General features: G+C 40.4%; 1 protein-coding gene and 1 long non-coding RNA gene across 10 annotated transcripts in view; one reads left to right on the forward strand and one right to left on the reverse strand.

The window, feature by feature from the left end:
* Positions 1-19420, reverse strand: part of LOC105667286 (uncharacterized) — a 137243-nt gene that overhangs the window by 104610 nt on the left and 13213 nt on the right. The window lies entirely within an intron of this gene.
* LOC105680183 (GTPase-activating Rap/Ran-GAP domain-like protein 3) overlaps positions 562-19420 on the forward strand; it is a 29245-nt gene continuing 10386 nt past the window's right edge. Inside the window, exons 1-2 of one of the 6 annotated variants that reach the window (XM_067355208.1) lie at positions 562-1109; positions 2531-3838. In XM_067355208.1, coding sequence (XP_067211309.1) covers positions 3633-3838 — 206 coding nt within the window. In that variant the 5' untranslated portion in view covers positions 562-1109; positions 2531-3632. Of the gene's footprint in view, positions 1110-2378; positions 3839-15623; positions 16001-18361; positions 19155-19420 lie in introns of those variants that run through there. The other 5 variants (XM_067355209.1, XM_012380657.2, XM_012380654.2 and 2 more) reach the window with 5 other exon arrangements.

Raw genomic sequence — 19420 nt, forward strand, 5'->3', positions numbered from 1 at the left:
AAGTGAAAGGTAAGGAGAATAGCATTCGGAAAGGTGCCGACGAAAGGTGCACAGCGCATCTCTCATGATAACCAGATTGCTGCGAGAGAGAGAGAGAGAGAGGGAGCTCGTCCGGGTGGCTCGCCCGGAACAATCAGGGAGCCGTCTAAATTAATTACGGGCCGGCGAAAGAATTCCGCAAAGCGAGATGCTCGGCGAACGCATTGAGATCGACAGCAGCCTTAGGCGATCACGGAGAATGATCGCGAGGTCGCGTCGGAGAGAGAAAGACAGAGAGAGATACGGAAGGGGTGAGACGGGGGAGCGTTTATAATTGCTTCGCGAGATCCCTCCTTGATCGATCCCCTCAATAGAAAGAGACGCGTCGAGGCATGTCGCCGGCTGTCCCGCTCGCCCACCAACCGATATATGCGCTTGTTTTTCCGAAAACAAGTCTCGCGGCCCGTCCGACGTGCCGGCGCGTACCGTACGTGCTTTCCTTCTTCGACCATGCCGGGCGGATCGACGCATGCGTTTTTCCCGCGCGCCCGCGTACCCTTCGCGGAATTATCTTGGCCGTGAATCGAGCAGTCTTCCACGGTCGTTCCCGAGCTTGCTCGCGATCCGCGGGGGTGCGTCTCTTCGGATATATCTCGGCTCTCTCTCTCTCTTTCTCTCTCGCGAGCGCGGAAAATTTGTTGTTTTTTTTTTGCGAATTTGTGATTGCGCGATGCGTTAAAACGCGATGCGTTAAAGCGCGACGGTGACGCGATTCGTAACGCGATATATTCGCGGTGAGAGAAGTCAGCCGCGGAAGGGGATCGCGCGGTGTAACACGGGGACACGTGTCGCACGAAGATAAGGGAACTGCATCGTGACGCACGTGAGACTCGCGTGAAATGTTATTATACTTTCCGCAAACTTCAGGTGGATCGTCCGTGTTAATGAAATTGATACCGGAGAACGTTTGGCTTATTCGTACGTTTGGACTCGCAAAGTGTGTGGCGCGTTCGGCGACGCGAAACGCTATTCGCACTCGTCGTTTTGTCATATATCCGGATTAATTGTCGCTGATAAGATCCGACAATGGAGCGTCGTCGCGCTGCGAGCTAGTTACGTCTCATTCACAGGTACTTGTTGCCAGATATTTTACTCGCGCGACACTGCTGTGACGTTCGAACTACTAAAAAGGGTGAAATAGGCGCCTGAAGCGTAAGCGTATTAATTACGAGTTGGACAGTGTGTATTCTACACGCGGAAACTCTCTCGGAACGGAATTTCGCGTAGCGACGCATGATTGCATTCAAAATTCCCTTATGATTAATGAGCAAAATTTCCGCTGGGGACGCACGGAACTATTTTATAATGAATAGTGTTTAAGTGGGTTGATAGCTGCTCAGAGATTCGACGGGATAAATTTTTAAATATAATCTCTTACACGATTGCTCTGAGAGAGAGGCACGGCAGGCCTCGGGAAAAACATGGATCGCAATGAGGCTGCGGCTTAACGATTATCTTTATAACGCACATATGAAGCGTGCAGGAACTAAGTTTAACGATCAATAGCGGCCTAACGCGAACAGCTATGTCGTCTAGTGCCAAAGCTCTCTCTGTTGTGCATAAAAATTTTAATAGTGACCGAATTATCATTCATAAATTTGCATATTTAAATTGGAAAGCTCAATTAATCGAGCGAGCAGTGCGACAACTATCACAAATAACCAATTTATTTTCGCGTTACGCTAATTGAAATTCACGCAAACAATAAATTTGGAGCTTAATTGCCAGAATATTTAATGTCGCGATAAACAAACGGCAATAATTCGAAAATTTCCTCAAAGAAGGAAAATTCAATTCCAAATTCGACGTGGAATTGTGTCGCTGATTGCGAGATTGAAAATTGCGGCTCTAGGACACACTGTATTTCTGTACGGCTTTAATATGCGTAGCACATATCAGTCCCCCCTGCATCTTTACGGTAGAATAAATAGTGAAAAATAAAATACGCTTCTTGACGCAAACTTGTATTGAACTCTGGAAGAATCCCTACGTGCGAGAGCTCGTGCATAACTGACGCGCAGTAAGGGCTGGTGTGCGCGATTACTCGTTTAAAGGGTAGGTAATCGTTCACGCACGGGTAGCTTCGCGACGTATAGATACTACGCGCGTGTTCGAAACACGGAAAGGTTTGCGAATAATTTTCCAAGTTGCATTCGCAACTCTTGCGTCGCAGCTCTAGTCAAGCGTCAGGCGAAATGATCGAGATCAACTTTGAGGACAATTAACGCTTGCCAATCTTACATTCCACGATTCGTTTTAATTCGAAGCGATATTGATGTCCGTCGTATCGATGAAGAAAAGTAAAATTCTAATTTATATAATTTTCACCGGATATTTCTGACGTCCGTTATATCGACGAAAAAAATATATCAGCATTGGGATGAAAAATTCTCTCAACTCCAATTATTCCAGCAGTCGTGTGTGTAATATTTATATTTGCAAGACATATAAAAGCGCGACACGATGACCGCTTTCTTTTTAAACCCAACAGGATTCTATTAACATTCGAAGAGCATAGCGCAGATGTTTTGGCGTCCCAATCAATTCAACAATAGAGCTTTTATCGCGAAACATTAGTATTCGAAGAGGTAGTGCAGCGCAGGGGATATTTCATTTCCAGTGGCAGTAATCGCGACGCCGGGCGACTACATTCGCGGCATTCATTGCCGGCGACGCGTTGCCGATTAGTTCGGCGAGGCACAAGCGATAGTTTAATAGCCGCGCGTTCGCGCGCGAATAGCCGATATCGAGGAGAGGAGAAAAAAAGGGTGATCGAGGGAAAAGAGAGTGTCCACGGCGAGGGATGACGGCGGCTACGTGGGGTGCCGACGAGCGATGGTGGGGCTGGACGGTGGGCACAGCGGACGGCGCGAGTTATGGTGGCGAACGTCGCCGGCGGATGGTGGGGTTGAAAGGTGGCGCGGCCATTTACGGCCGTATGGGATAAACCCATCGTGCACCTGCGATCAGTCGCGAGAGTACGAAAGGAGGCTGCGACGCGCGGAGACTTGGGAGAACCCGGAAGAACCCGCCGGTGACGATGACGTCGCCGTCAGCGCGACACCGCGAAGCGATCGCGACGCGGGCACAAGCGGCCGCGGCAAACAGAATCTTCGCTCACGGCGAACGACAGCAAACTCGATTAACGAACTGATCTCGCTGCGACAAGTTTCGCGAGTAACTATTCCGCTCCGGGAAAGCGGAGAAAGATTGTTGCGCGATAAAACGGGGAAGAGCTCGGGCCGCGCGTAATTGAGACGGATCCGCGTATCCTACAAACGTTTTGTTTGAACGAGAAGTTTGAAGTCTGGGATGCGGCCGCCCACGCCGAGCGCCGTAGCGCCGAGGACTGTCGCGACGGGAAACTGGGTCTAGCGCGGATAAACTTCCTCGCGCGGAGAAGATTACTGTCGGCTGTATAGAGAGCCGTATTGTAGGAGAGCTACTCGCTACTCAGAAACAGCCGCTCGGCGGAAAGTTTTTCGCGAACGCCTGATGTCGGCGGTATAAATCACGTTGACGATCGAAAGATATGGGGAGTGATCGCGCGACCGACTCGTGAATAATACGCGAGAAACAAAGTGATATCAAAAATGAGTTCTCTGCGAAGGACGCTCAATCAGTCGACGAGGGAGGGCACGTCCACGAGGAGGCACGCGCTCTCCGGGCCCACCACGAAGAGCATGAAGAACGTCGCTCATGCGAACGCGGTGCCGGCTTCGCCGCTGCGACACCGAACCAAGTACGAGCTGCGAAGCATCAGCTTGGAGGGCAACAAGGTGCTACCATGGACGGCCAGGTGAGTGAAAGAATTTTCAGCTTTCTAGATAACTTTTTTCCTTACGATTATATCATATAATACGTTTTAATCATTATTATATCATTAGCGTGTTTATAAATGTTGTAAAAATATGCTGATTATTTCTAATGCATTGTCGAATACTGTGATGTTATCGTAACATAACATAATGTCAGTAATTGAGAAAATATTAATAATTATAATATTAAGATCCCCTTCAAGGAGAGGATGATTATATATATATAATGTAGAAATTTAAATATAATACAAAAAGAGGATATATAAGTTTGCAATTTTGTATTTTGATTTAATATTGCGAGAAAAAACACTAATTGCCATCTCTAATAATTTTGCATTATTTGAATTACTTTTGCACTTGTTTTGTCGAAAATAATGTTATTATCGTGACGGAATAGAAATATATGAGCCGCTCAGAAGCCAAACTGATTAATTCTATCAAACAAAAAGTAGAGAAAATTGATAAACTTATAAACACTGTTATTTAAATTTTGTTTAAAATATATACATAAACAAATGTTATAGAATGTATTATTGAACATGCAGCTTTTATGTTACAATGTAGAAAATACATAAAAATATAAATATCGAGAATTCATGTATTTTGCATGAACTTGACTATGATTTGACTGAAAATCTGGAAATTACAAAAAAAATCAGTACCATTGAATTTAATACCATTTGAATACTATTTGAATACTATTTTTTAATTTGAATGCTATTAAAAATTATCTTAACATTATTTATTATAGAAAAACAAATATTATTTGTTACAAAATTTTAAATAAAAAATCAATGTAACCGTTCTATTCTTATTATTGTCGTTAGATTCTATTATTCTTGTTATTAATATTATCATTATTATTATATTTTACAATTTTGAACATTTCGAGTCCTTCATTTATCAGGATTTCAACTTTGTTTTCGTTCAATATTTGAATGTTTTTCTTCAACATTTCTATTTGTTGCAATATTTTTTTCATTCCCGATAAAAATAAATATATAAAAAACGATTAAAAGTTGACACAAATGGTAAGATATATATGAAATAATTTCAAGATATAATAAATTTTGACAAATTATTTTTATCAGGAATTGTTTGAGTCAGATGACGAATGCGAAGAAATACAAAAACGTTTCCTTGAACTGGCATTTTTGACAATTATTATCGAAGAATCACTATCTGATTCATTATTTGTCAAAATTATTATTCTTTGCCATTTTAAGAATTTCAAATCTATTAAAAATAAAAAAATCAAATAGAATTAATCACAATGACTTTTGCAGCAAGTTATGTGTTATTTATTGACAATAAAAAATTTGATCATCTTGAAATAATAAATAAAATTATCAAGGTAATTTATTTTATTTATAAAAAGTTAAGCATCAATCATGTGCTTAAATTGAAAAAATTGTAAAAAGTGGCGTTAGTCTTTGACTTTTGAGCTCATATGTAATTGAGAAAATTGTAATAATTAGCAGTATTATATTATACAATTAGAATAATAACATGTGTTTTCTCCAATATTACAAATTTATATCTGCTTTACGCTTTGAAATTTTTTTATACTGTAAAATTGTAAAAAGTGGCGTTAGTCTTTGACTTCTGAGCTCATATGTAATTGAGAAAATTGTAATAATTATACGTAAAATATTAATAATATTCCTTTTCTCTTTAATGACAATTATAATATAGAAATCAAATATATTATATAAAAATATTATATATAATAAATATCATATAAAAATTTCAAAGCGTAAAGCAGATATAAATTTGTAATATTGGAAAAAACACATGTTATTATTCTAATTGTATAATATAATACTGCTAATTATTCTCTCCAATGCTTTTGCATTGCTAGCATTGCTTTTACATTATCATGGAAAATAATAATCGTATCTAAACAGTAATGTTCGTAATAAATGAATAAAAGTTAAACATAATGTAAAAAAATTGTACAAGCACAAGAGCAAATAGCGAGTTCGTAATATCGGGAGAGCAATAAATTGTCACAAATTAATCTAACAAATTTATCTAATAGATGTATTATTTACGGGCAAAGAAAAACTTATGACGTAAAAACTTAGGGAGAATAAGAACTTGAAACTTTTAATCTTAATTCCGAAAGCTGATTTGTTCGTCGTGCTACATCGCGAATTCACGTGAAAGCGTGTGTATCGCATAATAGCTTCTCCGGCAAAATCAATTTTGTATGCTCTATCTCGAGCTGCCTTGTATTAGGAATAGATACTGCCACGACTTGGGACTTTAATGATTCCGAGATTAGGGCATTAAAGACAGCACGTAGCCGCGAGCAAACCAATCAATCGAATATAAAGCCGAACAATCGCGGTCCTCGCAATTGGTTTATTGCAACTACCGCTGTCGCTCACTGATATTGATTGATGAAAAATAAGGTTTCGATCCCTCGCGAGCGATAAAACAGGTTTGCTTTCAGCTAAATCATTTAGCTGCGGATGAAAGATAAATTGCGAGTTTTCCAATCCGAAATAGCAAATTGTATGTCAAATATCAATGTTACATCGAAAATAAAATAATTATTTGCTCTGAGAATATTGAAATTTCACTGCAATTTTTAGTATGCCATATTTTTGTCGGCAACCCATAATCTTTTGTACTAACGGCAACGATTTCTCTTGCGCTTTTCTAAGTTTACGGCCAAGTTTATGAGTAAAAGGGCAATATAAATGCCATTATGTATCGTGCTGTAATGGTTTCCAAGTGAAACTCCCACTTAAATTGCCCGACCAGACGTTTTCATCAATTATTTAAATTCCTTCATCATGACTGCTTCATTTAATTACTTACATGCAATTAAACGTGATTTAAATCGGTACGATGCGAACGAGAGAGTTTGCTGAGTGCTCCAATGATGTATGTTACGTTCGAGAGTATCGCAAGCCCCTACCGCTATCGCCCCGACAAGTATTGTACGCTCCCGCAATTTATATATATATTTTTTTTACACAGCGTAGGCGTCCGCGCTGTACGTGTCTGAAAGTTTGCTTGAAAAGTTCGCCTGAGAGTTTTCTAACGAGCAATAATGTACGCGCAGTTTTACATAATCGCCATGTTATTAAAAAATGACGCAATACGGCGTACCCTTTTACGACTACGTCCGACTTTAGCGAGTACAGCTCGTACTTAGTTGATAATAGCTCCAGTAAGGCGTCATTTGATATTCGCGCGATAACGGTGACGTCTGATAAACAATGTCCTCGAAACGCGAAAGCCGCGGCGAAACTTTTAATTGGCGGACATGAGCGCGCGGTGACTTTAAATTTCCATTAGTTTCATAATCCCGATTGATGAGCGCTGGAAGCGGGGGACGTTAACGGCGGTCTCCAATTAAACGAAAATTAACCGATCGCTCGCGCGCGAACGCCACCCCAATTGCGTGATAAAACTAACTGACGCGAGATAATCGACGTTGACTGCGAGCGCGCGCGCGCGCGAACGCTCTTGAAATCCCGGACGACGACGCGCGTAAATCTGCGGTGTAATCGTAGCAAATGGTTACGAGCACGCGCTTATAATACCGTGATTTACGAGCCAGCCGGTTGAAAATAATTTCAAGCAGTTTCGTCTTAGAGGGAATACGGGATATGCACGGCGCGACGGCGTCGCGCGGATATTCTTGGCGTATCGTTCGACCGCACGCGGCCGAGCACGCGCCAGATACGGGTGTGCCGTAAAGATATACCGAAACGATATACGACTCTCTCTCTTCCCTCGGGATCCACCCCATTATTCCTGATCAATTTGCAAAGTTAACGACGGCAAGGCTGCCGCGCTATCATCGGGCGCGACGCAAATGTGAGCGCTCGGCCGTTCGTATTTCCGACATCGATTTTTAATACGCCAGCTACCAGTGCATTAATTAGTTCCCTCTTAACGATCGGAGCGTGTCTGAATTAATTCCACGTCGGAACATTTCCGTGATATAATCGACCGGCGCGCGGAGCTTTCGACTGTTACGCTTAATATGCCACGTAATTCCCCGCACATTTCCCCGACGATGAGAAAGAAAACAATTTAACGGAGGAAACTAAAGGAGAAAATTACATTCCCGGAAAGCAAACAGCCAAAATCAAACACCGATTTGCGAATAATAGAAAAACCTATATTTTCGCGTAACGAGCGGCAAAATAGCGCAAAAAGATATAACGCTCGCAAGTTTTGTTGCTAAGAGTCGCTGATGAATGTTCAACGGCGACTAATTATAATTCACTATTACGTTCTTAGAATTTGCGTTTACTCGACCGTGCCCGAATATATATTATTATAATTATGTACCGTTGCGAGAAATCGCGATATTCCTTCGCCGCCCCGACAAACTCATATTCGATTAATACGTTGCATACGAGCGTATCGCACTTGAATCTATCGTTACTATCGTTCAAAATTTATTCGCTTTATCCAGCAACAAAGCGTTCAAGCGAGGCACTTCTTTATGATACACTTGGTTCCCCTCCGGGATAATGAGATTAACCCTCCCTGCAAAGACGCGTGAATTACCGAAAGCACACACACACACGTATCGCCGTGAAACACGTTCCTCCCGGCGTCATAATATTATCATTTCAACGGAAAGAACTTCCCTCGTGCTCTCGTGCGCTAAATTTATAATAATCCGTGCAGGGATATCGGACGTATTGAGAACTCGCTCATAAAAATTTTGTCGATATCAACATCTACGTGTTTGTCAATCGATACCTCTGACATCCTTGTAAATGTCCCTCGAGACATCGAGATGTTGCATTTCTGTTTAAAAGAAGCTTTTCCAACTTCGTTCAAAAGAGAAAAGTCTTTTGCGGTTGAAGAGTGGAAAATAAATAAATACGTATGCAGACACGTGTATAAATATCTATATATCTACCCTTTGGACACTATTATTTATCTCGAAACCAAGATTTGTTTTGGTTTAAATAATTTAAATTATAGAAGTATAAAAATGAAATAAAATTAGAAATAGTTTCCATTTTTCGACAACGATCTTGCGAAAGATCTAACCGAAAGCACTCGCCAAGATATCAGTATTCCGTGAAACGTTAATTCGAATAAAATATAAACTGATTTATAACAATTTTATTATTGACATTAACGCGGTAGGAGCTACAGAAACAAAACCAATATCGTTGAGTGTGATTTATAAATCCGCTTTCATTTAATAACTAAAATTATAACAATATAGAAACAACGAAGTAATGAGAGCAAGAGAAATTATAGAAGCAGTAGAAATTATAAGATTATAAAAATGATTGCATCTTTCAATGACAATCTTGCAAAGTATCGGAAGCCTTCACGGAATAACACTATTCTGTTAACGAACGTGGACTGATTTACTGCAATCCCATTATTAATCCGGCAAGAGTTACAACAACAGCAACAGTATCGGCGATGAGTGACACCGCAATATCGGATTTTGGTGCTTCGCTCTTTATAATTAACCCTTTTGCTATTGGACTGGGCCGAGTGTGTCCGCTGCCGCTCTTTTGTGTCAAGCCGATCAGTCTCGATCACGCTCGATCGAGCGGAAGTCGAGACCACGGCATCTCGATGACGGGCCGAGGGACGCCGGGGTGAAGCGGGGCATATATGGAGCATGTAAGGGAGGGTGAGAGAGGCGACGGCGGACGAGGTGGATGAGAAGAGAGAACACGGAGAGGAGAGATCCGCGAGGAAAAACGGCATTACACGGTCAACCGGGTGGCGGAGCGTTAGCCGGAGCATTATGGCATCGCGGAAGAACTCAGGCGTTTTTCGATCACTTTCCACCGCGTGTCGCGGGTTATATCGCCTGAATTACGTCACCGCGGTAGTGGCCCGCATTCCACGGTCTATCGATTTTACCGATGCATAACGAGACTTTTGTAGGCAGGGACGTAAGGACGCGCGCGACGCCGCGCCTGACCCGCGCAAGAACGAGGATGCTTTGATGTACATTAGACGCGAGTTAATGCGCCCTTCGGGTACTTCGATAGCTTCAATGACTCGGGGCCGTTGACCCTTTCCCGATAGACGTTTGAAGGTAGGAAATACTCGTACAACGGAGAATTTATCGTGCTCGTTATGGGCTATTTATAGATTTCATGTAAGCGTATACACTGAATACATGTACATGTATACGGTGTGTATTCCACATATGCATAAGGCATTTCGCGGATTAGAATAGAGACAAAAAACTCGATGATGTACCTTGTAGTAAATAATAAATAAATATATTGAAGCTGTGGTTTTTACAAAATACATGAGAATTGACTGCTCATTGCTGGTGAAATTTAATAAAAAAGTTCCCCGATGACAGATTTTACAAGGGAATGAAGAAAGCTACTTATTCCATACATTATTTTATCACAAACTCATATGATTATTGGTTTAAAATGTATTTGCTTCGGATTTTCTTTTTAATCTTACTTTTGTTTCGTCGAGTAAACTTTGAGGAAAAAATAGCAAAGTTAATTCCCGCGATGAAAATTTTCTCAGTTAAATGTTAATTCTCGATGATGAATAATTCCCTTTTTTTTATCACTCTCAGCCACCAGAGGAAGGTAAAATTACCATTTGCGCGATAATGTCGAAAACCCGACCCGTCTCTGCACAGAGAAGAGAATGCGTGTGTATAATACACGTTGCATGTACGCGCGGTTTCCTCGCGAGTTCGGATTAATGTATACATATATGCGTGTACATGCGCTAATCATCCTCATGCGCTCAAAAAGGAAACCGTTGCGGCTGTATTACTTCTCCGTCAGAACGTGCATTTCCATCTATATTGTATGCTTTTTCTCAGTTTCTCACAGTACGAAAATATACTATACAGTATATGTGTTTGCACAGCAGTATACGTGTTCATACAAAGCTGTGAAACTACGACGATATGTCATAAGGACCACTGGCTTCTTCTTTGTGAGAAAGAAAGTCCCGCGTCTTTCATTTGTCAGCGTGATTAAGATGGACGTGGTACATAGAGAACGCCTTTGTTACACTCTCGTCCTTTCCGCAAAGTCGCTTCGCCTTTTTCAATCTGAAGGGCATTTGACTACATCATCTAGACATTATTCCGTTTGAAGATAATGTACTAGAGAGCTGCGTATTTCTTTCTCTTGTTTAAATAATACAATTTAACTTCTTTAAATTAGGATTTATACCGTTTTGAAAATAAATAATTCAACACAGTATATATTCACAGTGCAGTAGAAATTCGGATAGCCAAATGATAGGAAATTTGATGAAATTTTTTGCCAATCCGCCAACATTTTGCCAACATTTTGCTCACTGACTATAAGAGTAGCAAAGATCATTAAAAAAACAACTGCGGCTTAAAGGCATAACAGTTTCAAAGTCGTACGAGGCTTTCCGCGTCTATTTTTACACGCATTATCCGCGAAACTGCATTGGTCAATGCTGTTATCGTGACGAACTGGCGCGCTTGACAATGTCCTCTTTTCACACACACACACACGCACACGTATCTTCGTAATTATACACGGTTTTCAATTTATGTAATCAACGATACGCATTTAGGTTTGCCGTACGCTTGTCGCATCCGCAAAAAGTAGATAAATATAAAAGAATTGATTGAGATAAGAAGTTTGTGAGAAATTACAAGCTTTTAATATATTTTAATCGCCAGATGATGATATTAATTAATTTGTTGCAATATTCATGCATATATGATAAGCACCCTTCAAGATTTTCGTGCAAATCATGCAAATCTGTAACCGTATCAGTATTTTCGCGGAAATCCGTTAAGTCTATTGACAGTATCGACATTTTCATGAAAATAAGCTAAGTCTATTGACAGTGTTACGTGTATCTTTTATGATAGCCACGATAAATTCGGAGAAAAGTTTCAATGTCGGTCACTCGATTGCGCTGCAGGGAGTCAATGTATAAATATACGCGTCACATCTAGATATGACATGCAGCGAATAGACAAAATAATGTGAATATTTGCAAAAGACATTCTCTATTAATAAAAGATTAGACAACCATTTGCCTTCAACGCAGCGTCCTTCTCGAATAAAGTCATGCAAATATTGCATAGTCCCTAAATGTTGCAGAAACACTCGCATGTCGCTTTTCTGTGCAATCAATACAAAAGAGTTGTGCTAGTGCTCGCAATATTTCTTGTATCCTTAAAAACTTTTTTTATATAACTAAGAAATATTCTTAGAACATTCAAACTAATATTTTATTAAAAAGGACATATTTATGTGCGCTCCGAGTGCAGCTCGTGAGCAAATCTTACGAAATACACATCCCCTGTTTTTTCGAATTATTATTCGGATGAATGCTCCGCAAATATTGACACGATGAAACCTAGCGTACACGTATACGTGTGTTCGCCTCCCTTTTTCACAAGCATCATTTTTTTTCATTATTAAGATAAAGCTGACTTGATATACTTTTTTTTGTGGATTTTAACAATATCGATATTCAACAACGGAGTTTTCTTTGAAATACTTAACAATTCCGTGATATGAATGTAAATACTAACTATTTGCGCACATATTATTATCATTAGCTATGTGCAATAATTACATAACTGTTGCAGTTTATATTAGACAATAGCAAAACAGAATTTTATATTTACAGAACAATGCGTAGAAGAACTTTGGCAGAAAAATTTCATGAAAATTTTAATACACCCAAGTCCTTTTTGCGTTGCACATTCTCAAAACATATCCTCTCATTAAAGTAAAACTGTGTTTAAATTGTAAACCCATTCGCTTTTAAAAATTTCAACGAGCCGACGCGAAGTCAAAATTGCGTACAAATGCATGCAACAGAATGCATCCGAAATTGGACTCTCGTTACTTTAATGAACGACCGATTTGTAATGAGCAAAATTTCCTCTCCCTTTACCTTTGATCTGAAGAGGCTCTTGCTTTAATGTGATTGTCACGGAGCTTAAAAACAAAGTCAAAGAGTTTAAAGTTTTATTCTCTCTCTGAAAATAGATTACCGGCGTATATGTGTATGTGTACAGCCGAATGCAATTCTGGCTGTTCATCGACTTTTTTATCTTTTAAAGTACAAAAGGGCTATTTATAAGTTCAAACAAACGCTCTAAAGAGTCATGTTCCTATTAACTTTTTTATTGTTTACGATAGATCTTGAAAATATATATTGCCAATTTTCAAACCCGATCGCGCAATCTTTCTTTTGTATAAAGTGTAGATTGCGGCGCATTCATGTAATCGATACTCGCTCTGTAGTTATTTCCACTGTTTACAATAACTAGTAGTTTGACGATATAGATTATATCGTCGAGTCCTCTGACAGTTTTTTTTTTTATAGTGCCAGCCTGCCGATGCGCAGCGATAATAATTATAATATCGCTTATCTATATATCGCCGCTTTTAATTCTCGCCTATGCTAAAATATACAACGCACGCATCTGTCGCTAATACACGTTAATTTTATCAAATACATCAATAAAGCTTTATTTTCTAAAGCCGATCTATAGATTGGCTATCGGCGTCGCGCGGGACGAAATCGACCGCCTTTTCATAGTCGATAAGAAACCGCTGGCTGGACGGACGGACTGGCGGCTTATCGAGAGTCGATAAGCACATCGTGTAGACTTCGTGTGAGCTCAAAAGCTTCGATTTTAAACTCGATGAGAAAAAACAGATGCGTCGGTACGCCTATCAATCCGCTTTCATGCGATTAATCAACGATTAATATTCAATAACTTTAATATTTTATATACATATAATCGATTAATTCAACAATATATTTCCTCTTTTATGGGTGAGTATTGACGAAAATGTTTTGGCGCCTTGCCACAAACCAGTTTGCTTTTCTCTAGTAAGAAGCTTCAAGAATATAAAATGAAAGTAAAAATATTTGTATAACAAAAATTTGATAAAAAATTTTAAATATATATATTATAGTAAAAATTACCATATTGTGTAGAAAAAGCTTCTGATAAAAGTGTTGACATTACATAACAATCGTAAAGAAGAATTATATATGTTATAATTTCCATGTGCACAAATTTTATAGCTGCGTCGACGTAAAAAATTCAATAGAGTAAAATACGTTACGGTATTATTTCCTTAACTACATTTTTATAATGAGATGTAACGTGATGTCAATTTGTACTTAATTGGCAATTAGTTACTCGAGAACGTTCTTATTAAGGGAGAAGCCTCAATTAGTACCATTAATTATGTAAATCTATTTCTAAGTATCGTTTATGGAGAAAATCGGGTGTTATATCTTATAACACCCGATATCGTTATCAATAAAACATGATTTAATTAAATTCTTCAAGAAAATGTTTACGAGAATTTTAGTGTCTCTCTATATATATAATTTTTTTTTCATATAATAAAATATTTATTCCCGACTGAAAGTACGATTAGAATTTATAATGATTGCTTTTTCGAATGAGATTTTTAATAATATGTACATTACACATTTTTCAAATATTTAATATAAAATGCTTTAAATTAAAATTCTGTGAAAATAATATTCGTTTCAAGCAGCTTATTCTTCATTCACTTGAAAGCAAACTGGGTTGTGTGGCAAGGCGCCAAAATATTTTCATCAATACACACACAGAGTTGGGGAGAAAATTATTGGATTAATCGACAAAATCAATTGTAGATAATATACATAAAATATTAAAGTTAACGAACATTAATCAATGATTAGCTGAATTCAATAATATCGCAATTTAATTTACGTTATACGTTTCAATTATTTCATGCTTTCCATAGAATTTTTATAGAATCGGACGCACGACCGAGATCGACTTTTTATTAAAGACTGCGTAGACTTTTCCGTAGCAACAATTACGAAAGATCCCGTGTAAATGCTCTATATAAATTTACTGTGCGTTATCGGACGCAAAAATCCAGGTTAATTCTCTATTTGCATTTTACAAGGACGTCGCCGTCGGTGGTAAGAGTCTGATTAACGACGGGTCGCGCTAATTCGCCGGTCCGATACGCACAGTCGCGTCCTAATCCCCGGCTCGGCTCGCGACAGGGGTCGAATTTGGGGGGGGGGGGGGGACATATTTGTCGGGACAACGACGACGGAGATTGAAGGAGCGGCGCGTCGCCCCGGTGGCGGCGGGAATACGGGTCACCGTACCGACGCCGTCGTCGCCGAATCATGGTGAAGCGTCGCGCGCGTCGATACGCTGTATCGCGCGGATAAGCGCCGCGCGCGAGTAACGGTGACACACGTCACACGGCAGGGTGCCCGTACGCGCGTACGTACATGGAAGAACAAATAGATAAATGAACGAGTGGCGAGGTGGGGTAGGGGGAGGGGGAGGAGGCGGAGGAGGAGAAGGCAGGGACGGGACGGAGGCGGAGGAGATGGAAGACGGACAAACGAAAAGAGACAGGCGAGAAAGAGACGCAGGAGAGAACGCGGGGACCGACGAACCCGTCGGCGCGGCGCCAGTCGTCGAGTCGCCATGTCACCGCGAGCAACTTGCTTCCGTCTCGCGGGGGCTGCTGCGCTGCGTCGTCGGATACGCGCCGGGTCGTGAAGGGTTCGCCACGGGTTCGCGGCGGCGGCGAAGCGGCCAGTAGGGGTTGCGGACCCAAGACGCGAGGGAGTGCGGTCAGTGCCGTCGAGTTCCGCGAGCAAGCGGTGTTTTGCGCGCCCGGAAACCGGCCAACGCGCGCTTGTAATTTCCAGTGTCGCACGCTCGAATATCTCGAAGAATATATTAACGTCGGAAAACTGATTGCGGTTTAATTCTCGGACGAATATATGTCATAATTGTTACATGATAGCAGCGCACAATAGAATTAATAGACAACAATATTCTCGCCTGGTCTCCGTTTCAAGTACATTCTATTTTAATTCCGCAATTAAAATTGCACTTTTCACAGCTGAACGCAAAGTTTAAGCGGTGTACTGCTTGCCACAATCAATGGTAATACCTCAACGGAAATTGCGAGATAATAAAAGGAAAAAAGCACCGAGGCGATATCGCGCTCGCAAAGTAGAATATTGATAAGACGCGCGATCTAGTTTCAATCGAATCGTTTCACTAAAATTGACGTTATAATGCCGCAAATTTAATTTGATCTTGAAACTTCGCTAAGAAGAATTTAAAACGACTTTTTTTTTTTTAGAAGAAAGTAAGAATAAAAAATTACTCGTTTGAGAAGTGTTTTAGGTGACATGAAATTATGGTTTTATGTTACGCGAGTCTAGCACACTAGAGAATGCAATATATTGTCTTGGGGAAAGTTAAATTGCAATTAAGATAAATGTTTTGAGAAGCAAAGTCTTCAAGTTTAGGGGATGAAGAAGAAAAGTTAAGCTCATAGAAAGTTGATGTTAGTGAAAAGTACTGAGCCTTAAATAGAGAGGTTGTTTCCGAAGAAACTTCTCTGACCTATTTGAAGATTCGTGAGACGGTCTTCATTCGATTCTTCCACATTGTAAAGCAGAAATAAATTGATCTCATAATCAGTCGAAAATACAACACAACGATCGCATTTTCTCGTATCACATGGAACTTGACGACAAAAAGTTCGCACAATTATGTGAGAAAAAAGATTGAGTTCATAAAAGTTTAATATTATTCTTTTTCTGCGATTTATATGAAATAAAAGATTCAAGTCTTGATGTTTAATCTTAATGATTTTGATCATTAGATGCAGATCTGATTGTTAATTGCTGTATTGCTTACTACAATCAAGAATTCAGACAAATATAATAGAAAATAAATATAGAATTAATATAACACAAGACAATCTTTCTATAAATATAATCAAATTGTGCAATCTGATTGAACAATTAAGACTCTCAATTTTTTGCTCAATAACACGTGCAGATTTGCAGAAAAAAAATCAAGATTCAATGTAAGAATAGATGTATATCGACATCTGTAACAATTCCCACGGCAAATATTCCACGATACAGCGCTTGTTCGTAGAATTCACAGAATGTAGTTACGATGAGCTAACTTCAATATATATATATATATATATATACATATGTGTGTGTGTACACAATATTTCACACATTTGGTTATCGAATCCACCCGACAATATCCGTTGTCCTTCGGTCTGGATTTCGCAAGCGTTATCGAGATCGCGGGAGCGCGAAAAATCAACGACATCAATAACCATTTTTCCGTCCGTATCTACTGACGCTCCAAATCATCCGAATACAAATGCCGAATGCCGTTTGCTATCCGCCCGCTTTGACGATAGAACGAAAGACTGACAAAGTGAGATCGATGACGCAGTTTGCCAAAGGTAGGACATAAGACCTGTGAATACGTAGGGCGATATTTTTGACGCATCACTTATCGCGAGGGCATCTAGTATCTCGGGTATTGCTTCGGCAAGGTAAAAGCTCCTCCCGGTGGTATCGATGTCTTCGACCGTTCGATAAAGTAACTACGAGATGAACGACCGCATCGAATCGTCCATCCGTGAACTCAATTCGGTTATTCATTCATCAGCTCTATTCTTAGCGCAGGCATTTCGCTCCATTACATTGCTTTTAATGCAAGTATTTGATCTTGTTATATCATTTTGTGTTATTCAGCAGCTGCTTGAGAAAATACTGTTCTTACTGACATTCTCCGTCCATTCTGTTATCCGACTCTTAATTAGCATGATAATTAAATTTGGAGTTATCCAATTTATCTTTTGCCATTTGAATTTCAAATAAAAGTTACGTGATATACGTCTTCTGCTGTGTTTTGAATAGAGAATCTTCAAGTCTGGAGAGTAGGTCATAAAAATATCATTGTCTCGGGGATTAATATTCTTGATGCGAGCCTCGCGTACATATTTGATTCTCGGTTCGAGTAATATACGTAAGATATTTTCTATCGACGTCTATCTCTTGCAATAAAAATGCGTCCTTGTATATTTTATCGGTTTTTTTCACTAATGTTATATTCAAGAATTGTTTTCCAATAAAAAAGAACTTAAGAAATAAGCTGATAAAATCGAAGTTTGCGCCGTAATATACTAAAATTTTTAATTCAATATGATAAGCATAGATAATAAACATTACGTTTGATGTATATTCAGGAAGTGGTGAACTAATATTAACAAAACTGTTCTATTCTAAATAATAAAAAAAAATAAAGAACAAATATCTATGGAAGCTCATTTCGTTGATAACAAAGTGACAAAATTTTGCAAAAACATTTCTCTGTCATTTGTCAGTGCGGTCAATAGAATTCTTTACTCGACTTGTTATTAGAGAGATATGCGATGCACGTGCTGACAATTATGAAACATAATTATTTCCAACGGCATAAATATCACATTAACCGCAAGAATTGCGACACATATGTCACTTAACCCAAGACAATAAGTGCAAATGCATTCAGCAGCGTTATCGCGTAACGTTTGAAGGAAGCGGACGAGCGAGAACGAAGCACGTTACTTTTTGCGTTGTATTCGCGTCCGCTCCACTATATATATATATATATATCGGTGATTCTCTGTTCAATGTCGCTTGACACCAAGCTTTGGCGATCGACCCAGGTCAAGAGAGAATTCAAATTACCATACGGCGCACACAAGAGGCGTTCTCTATAATTGGTATTCCCCGGCTACTGTGCCGCTGGGTAGAATCAACTGCGTCAACTGCGGCGCGTATAACGGGATCCTAAGACAACAATGAGCCACATCGCGAATCCCGAGATTCGAATAATCCCACGACACCTGTAGTTTCCTCTGGCCTGAACGTCGAGCGGCGACTTGCACGCACGCATTCGGGGAAGGGACTTACGCAAATCACGCGGCGATGCGGGCGCTAATGTTCGACATTACAATAATGACGACGCTGTCGAGAAAGGAGCGCGGCACCGCGGTCGGCGCCTAGTGGTGCGCGTTTTATGCAACAATAAAGCCACGTTGCGCGCCGCAGCCGCCATACTGTTCAGATCGCGTGCAACGCGCAGAGACATCGGCACGCGTGCAGTTCCGAGGAGTTCGCGAGAATGTTATGCCTGGACATCAAACTCATGTCGCGATTGCGGGGCGTCTCATCCGGAACCGCGTTGTCGGCGTCGCCGACCCACCAGGCGACGGCCGCGTCCTCGACGGGCCCCGCGGAGAAGAATAAGTCGCGCAAGGCGAGGCGCGAGAGCGGCGAGGTCGCCAACGCGGTCGCCAGCGACGGCGAGGAGGACTTGTTGCGACCGGACTCGAGCGACCAGGAGATGATTCGCCGGAACAGATCCAGATCGGTGTGCGTGGCGGCGATTCTGCCGTCCTCACAGCTCCGACAGTTGCACCGACGCGCCAGTCATTATGTGTACGTTGCCTCCGTCACGCGGGTTACGGAGCCAATTCGCGGGTCAAGCAGCGAGTTGCTCGTATTTGCTTATTTTTATTCAAATTATTTTCCACGAAAAGGACGAGCTTTAAACTGCCACTTGTCTTTTTATTCGCCTCGTGCATTCGTGCATCTATTTTTTTATTGAGAAATATGTGCGAGTATACTTTGCTACTTGACTCACTTGTGATATTTACTTGATATTTTCTCTATTTGCCTCTCGCACAAAACCCGATGCAGCCTTG

The sequence above is a fragment of the Linepithema humile genome, chromosome 5, assembly GCF_040581485.1.
Source record: "Linepithema humile isolate Giens D197 chromosome 5, Lhum_UNIL_v1.0, whole genome shotgun sequence".
Classification (NCBI taxonomy): domain Eukaryota; kingdom Metazoa; phylum Arthropoda; class Insecta; order Hymenoptera; family Formicidae; genus Linepithema; species Linepithema humile.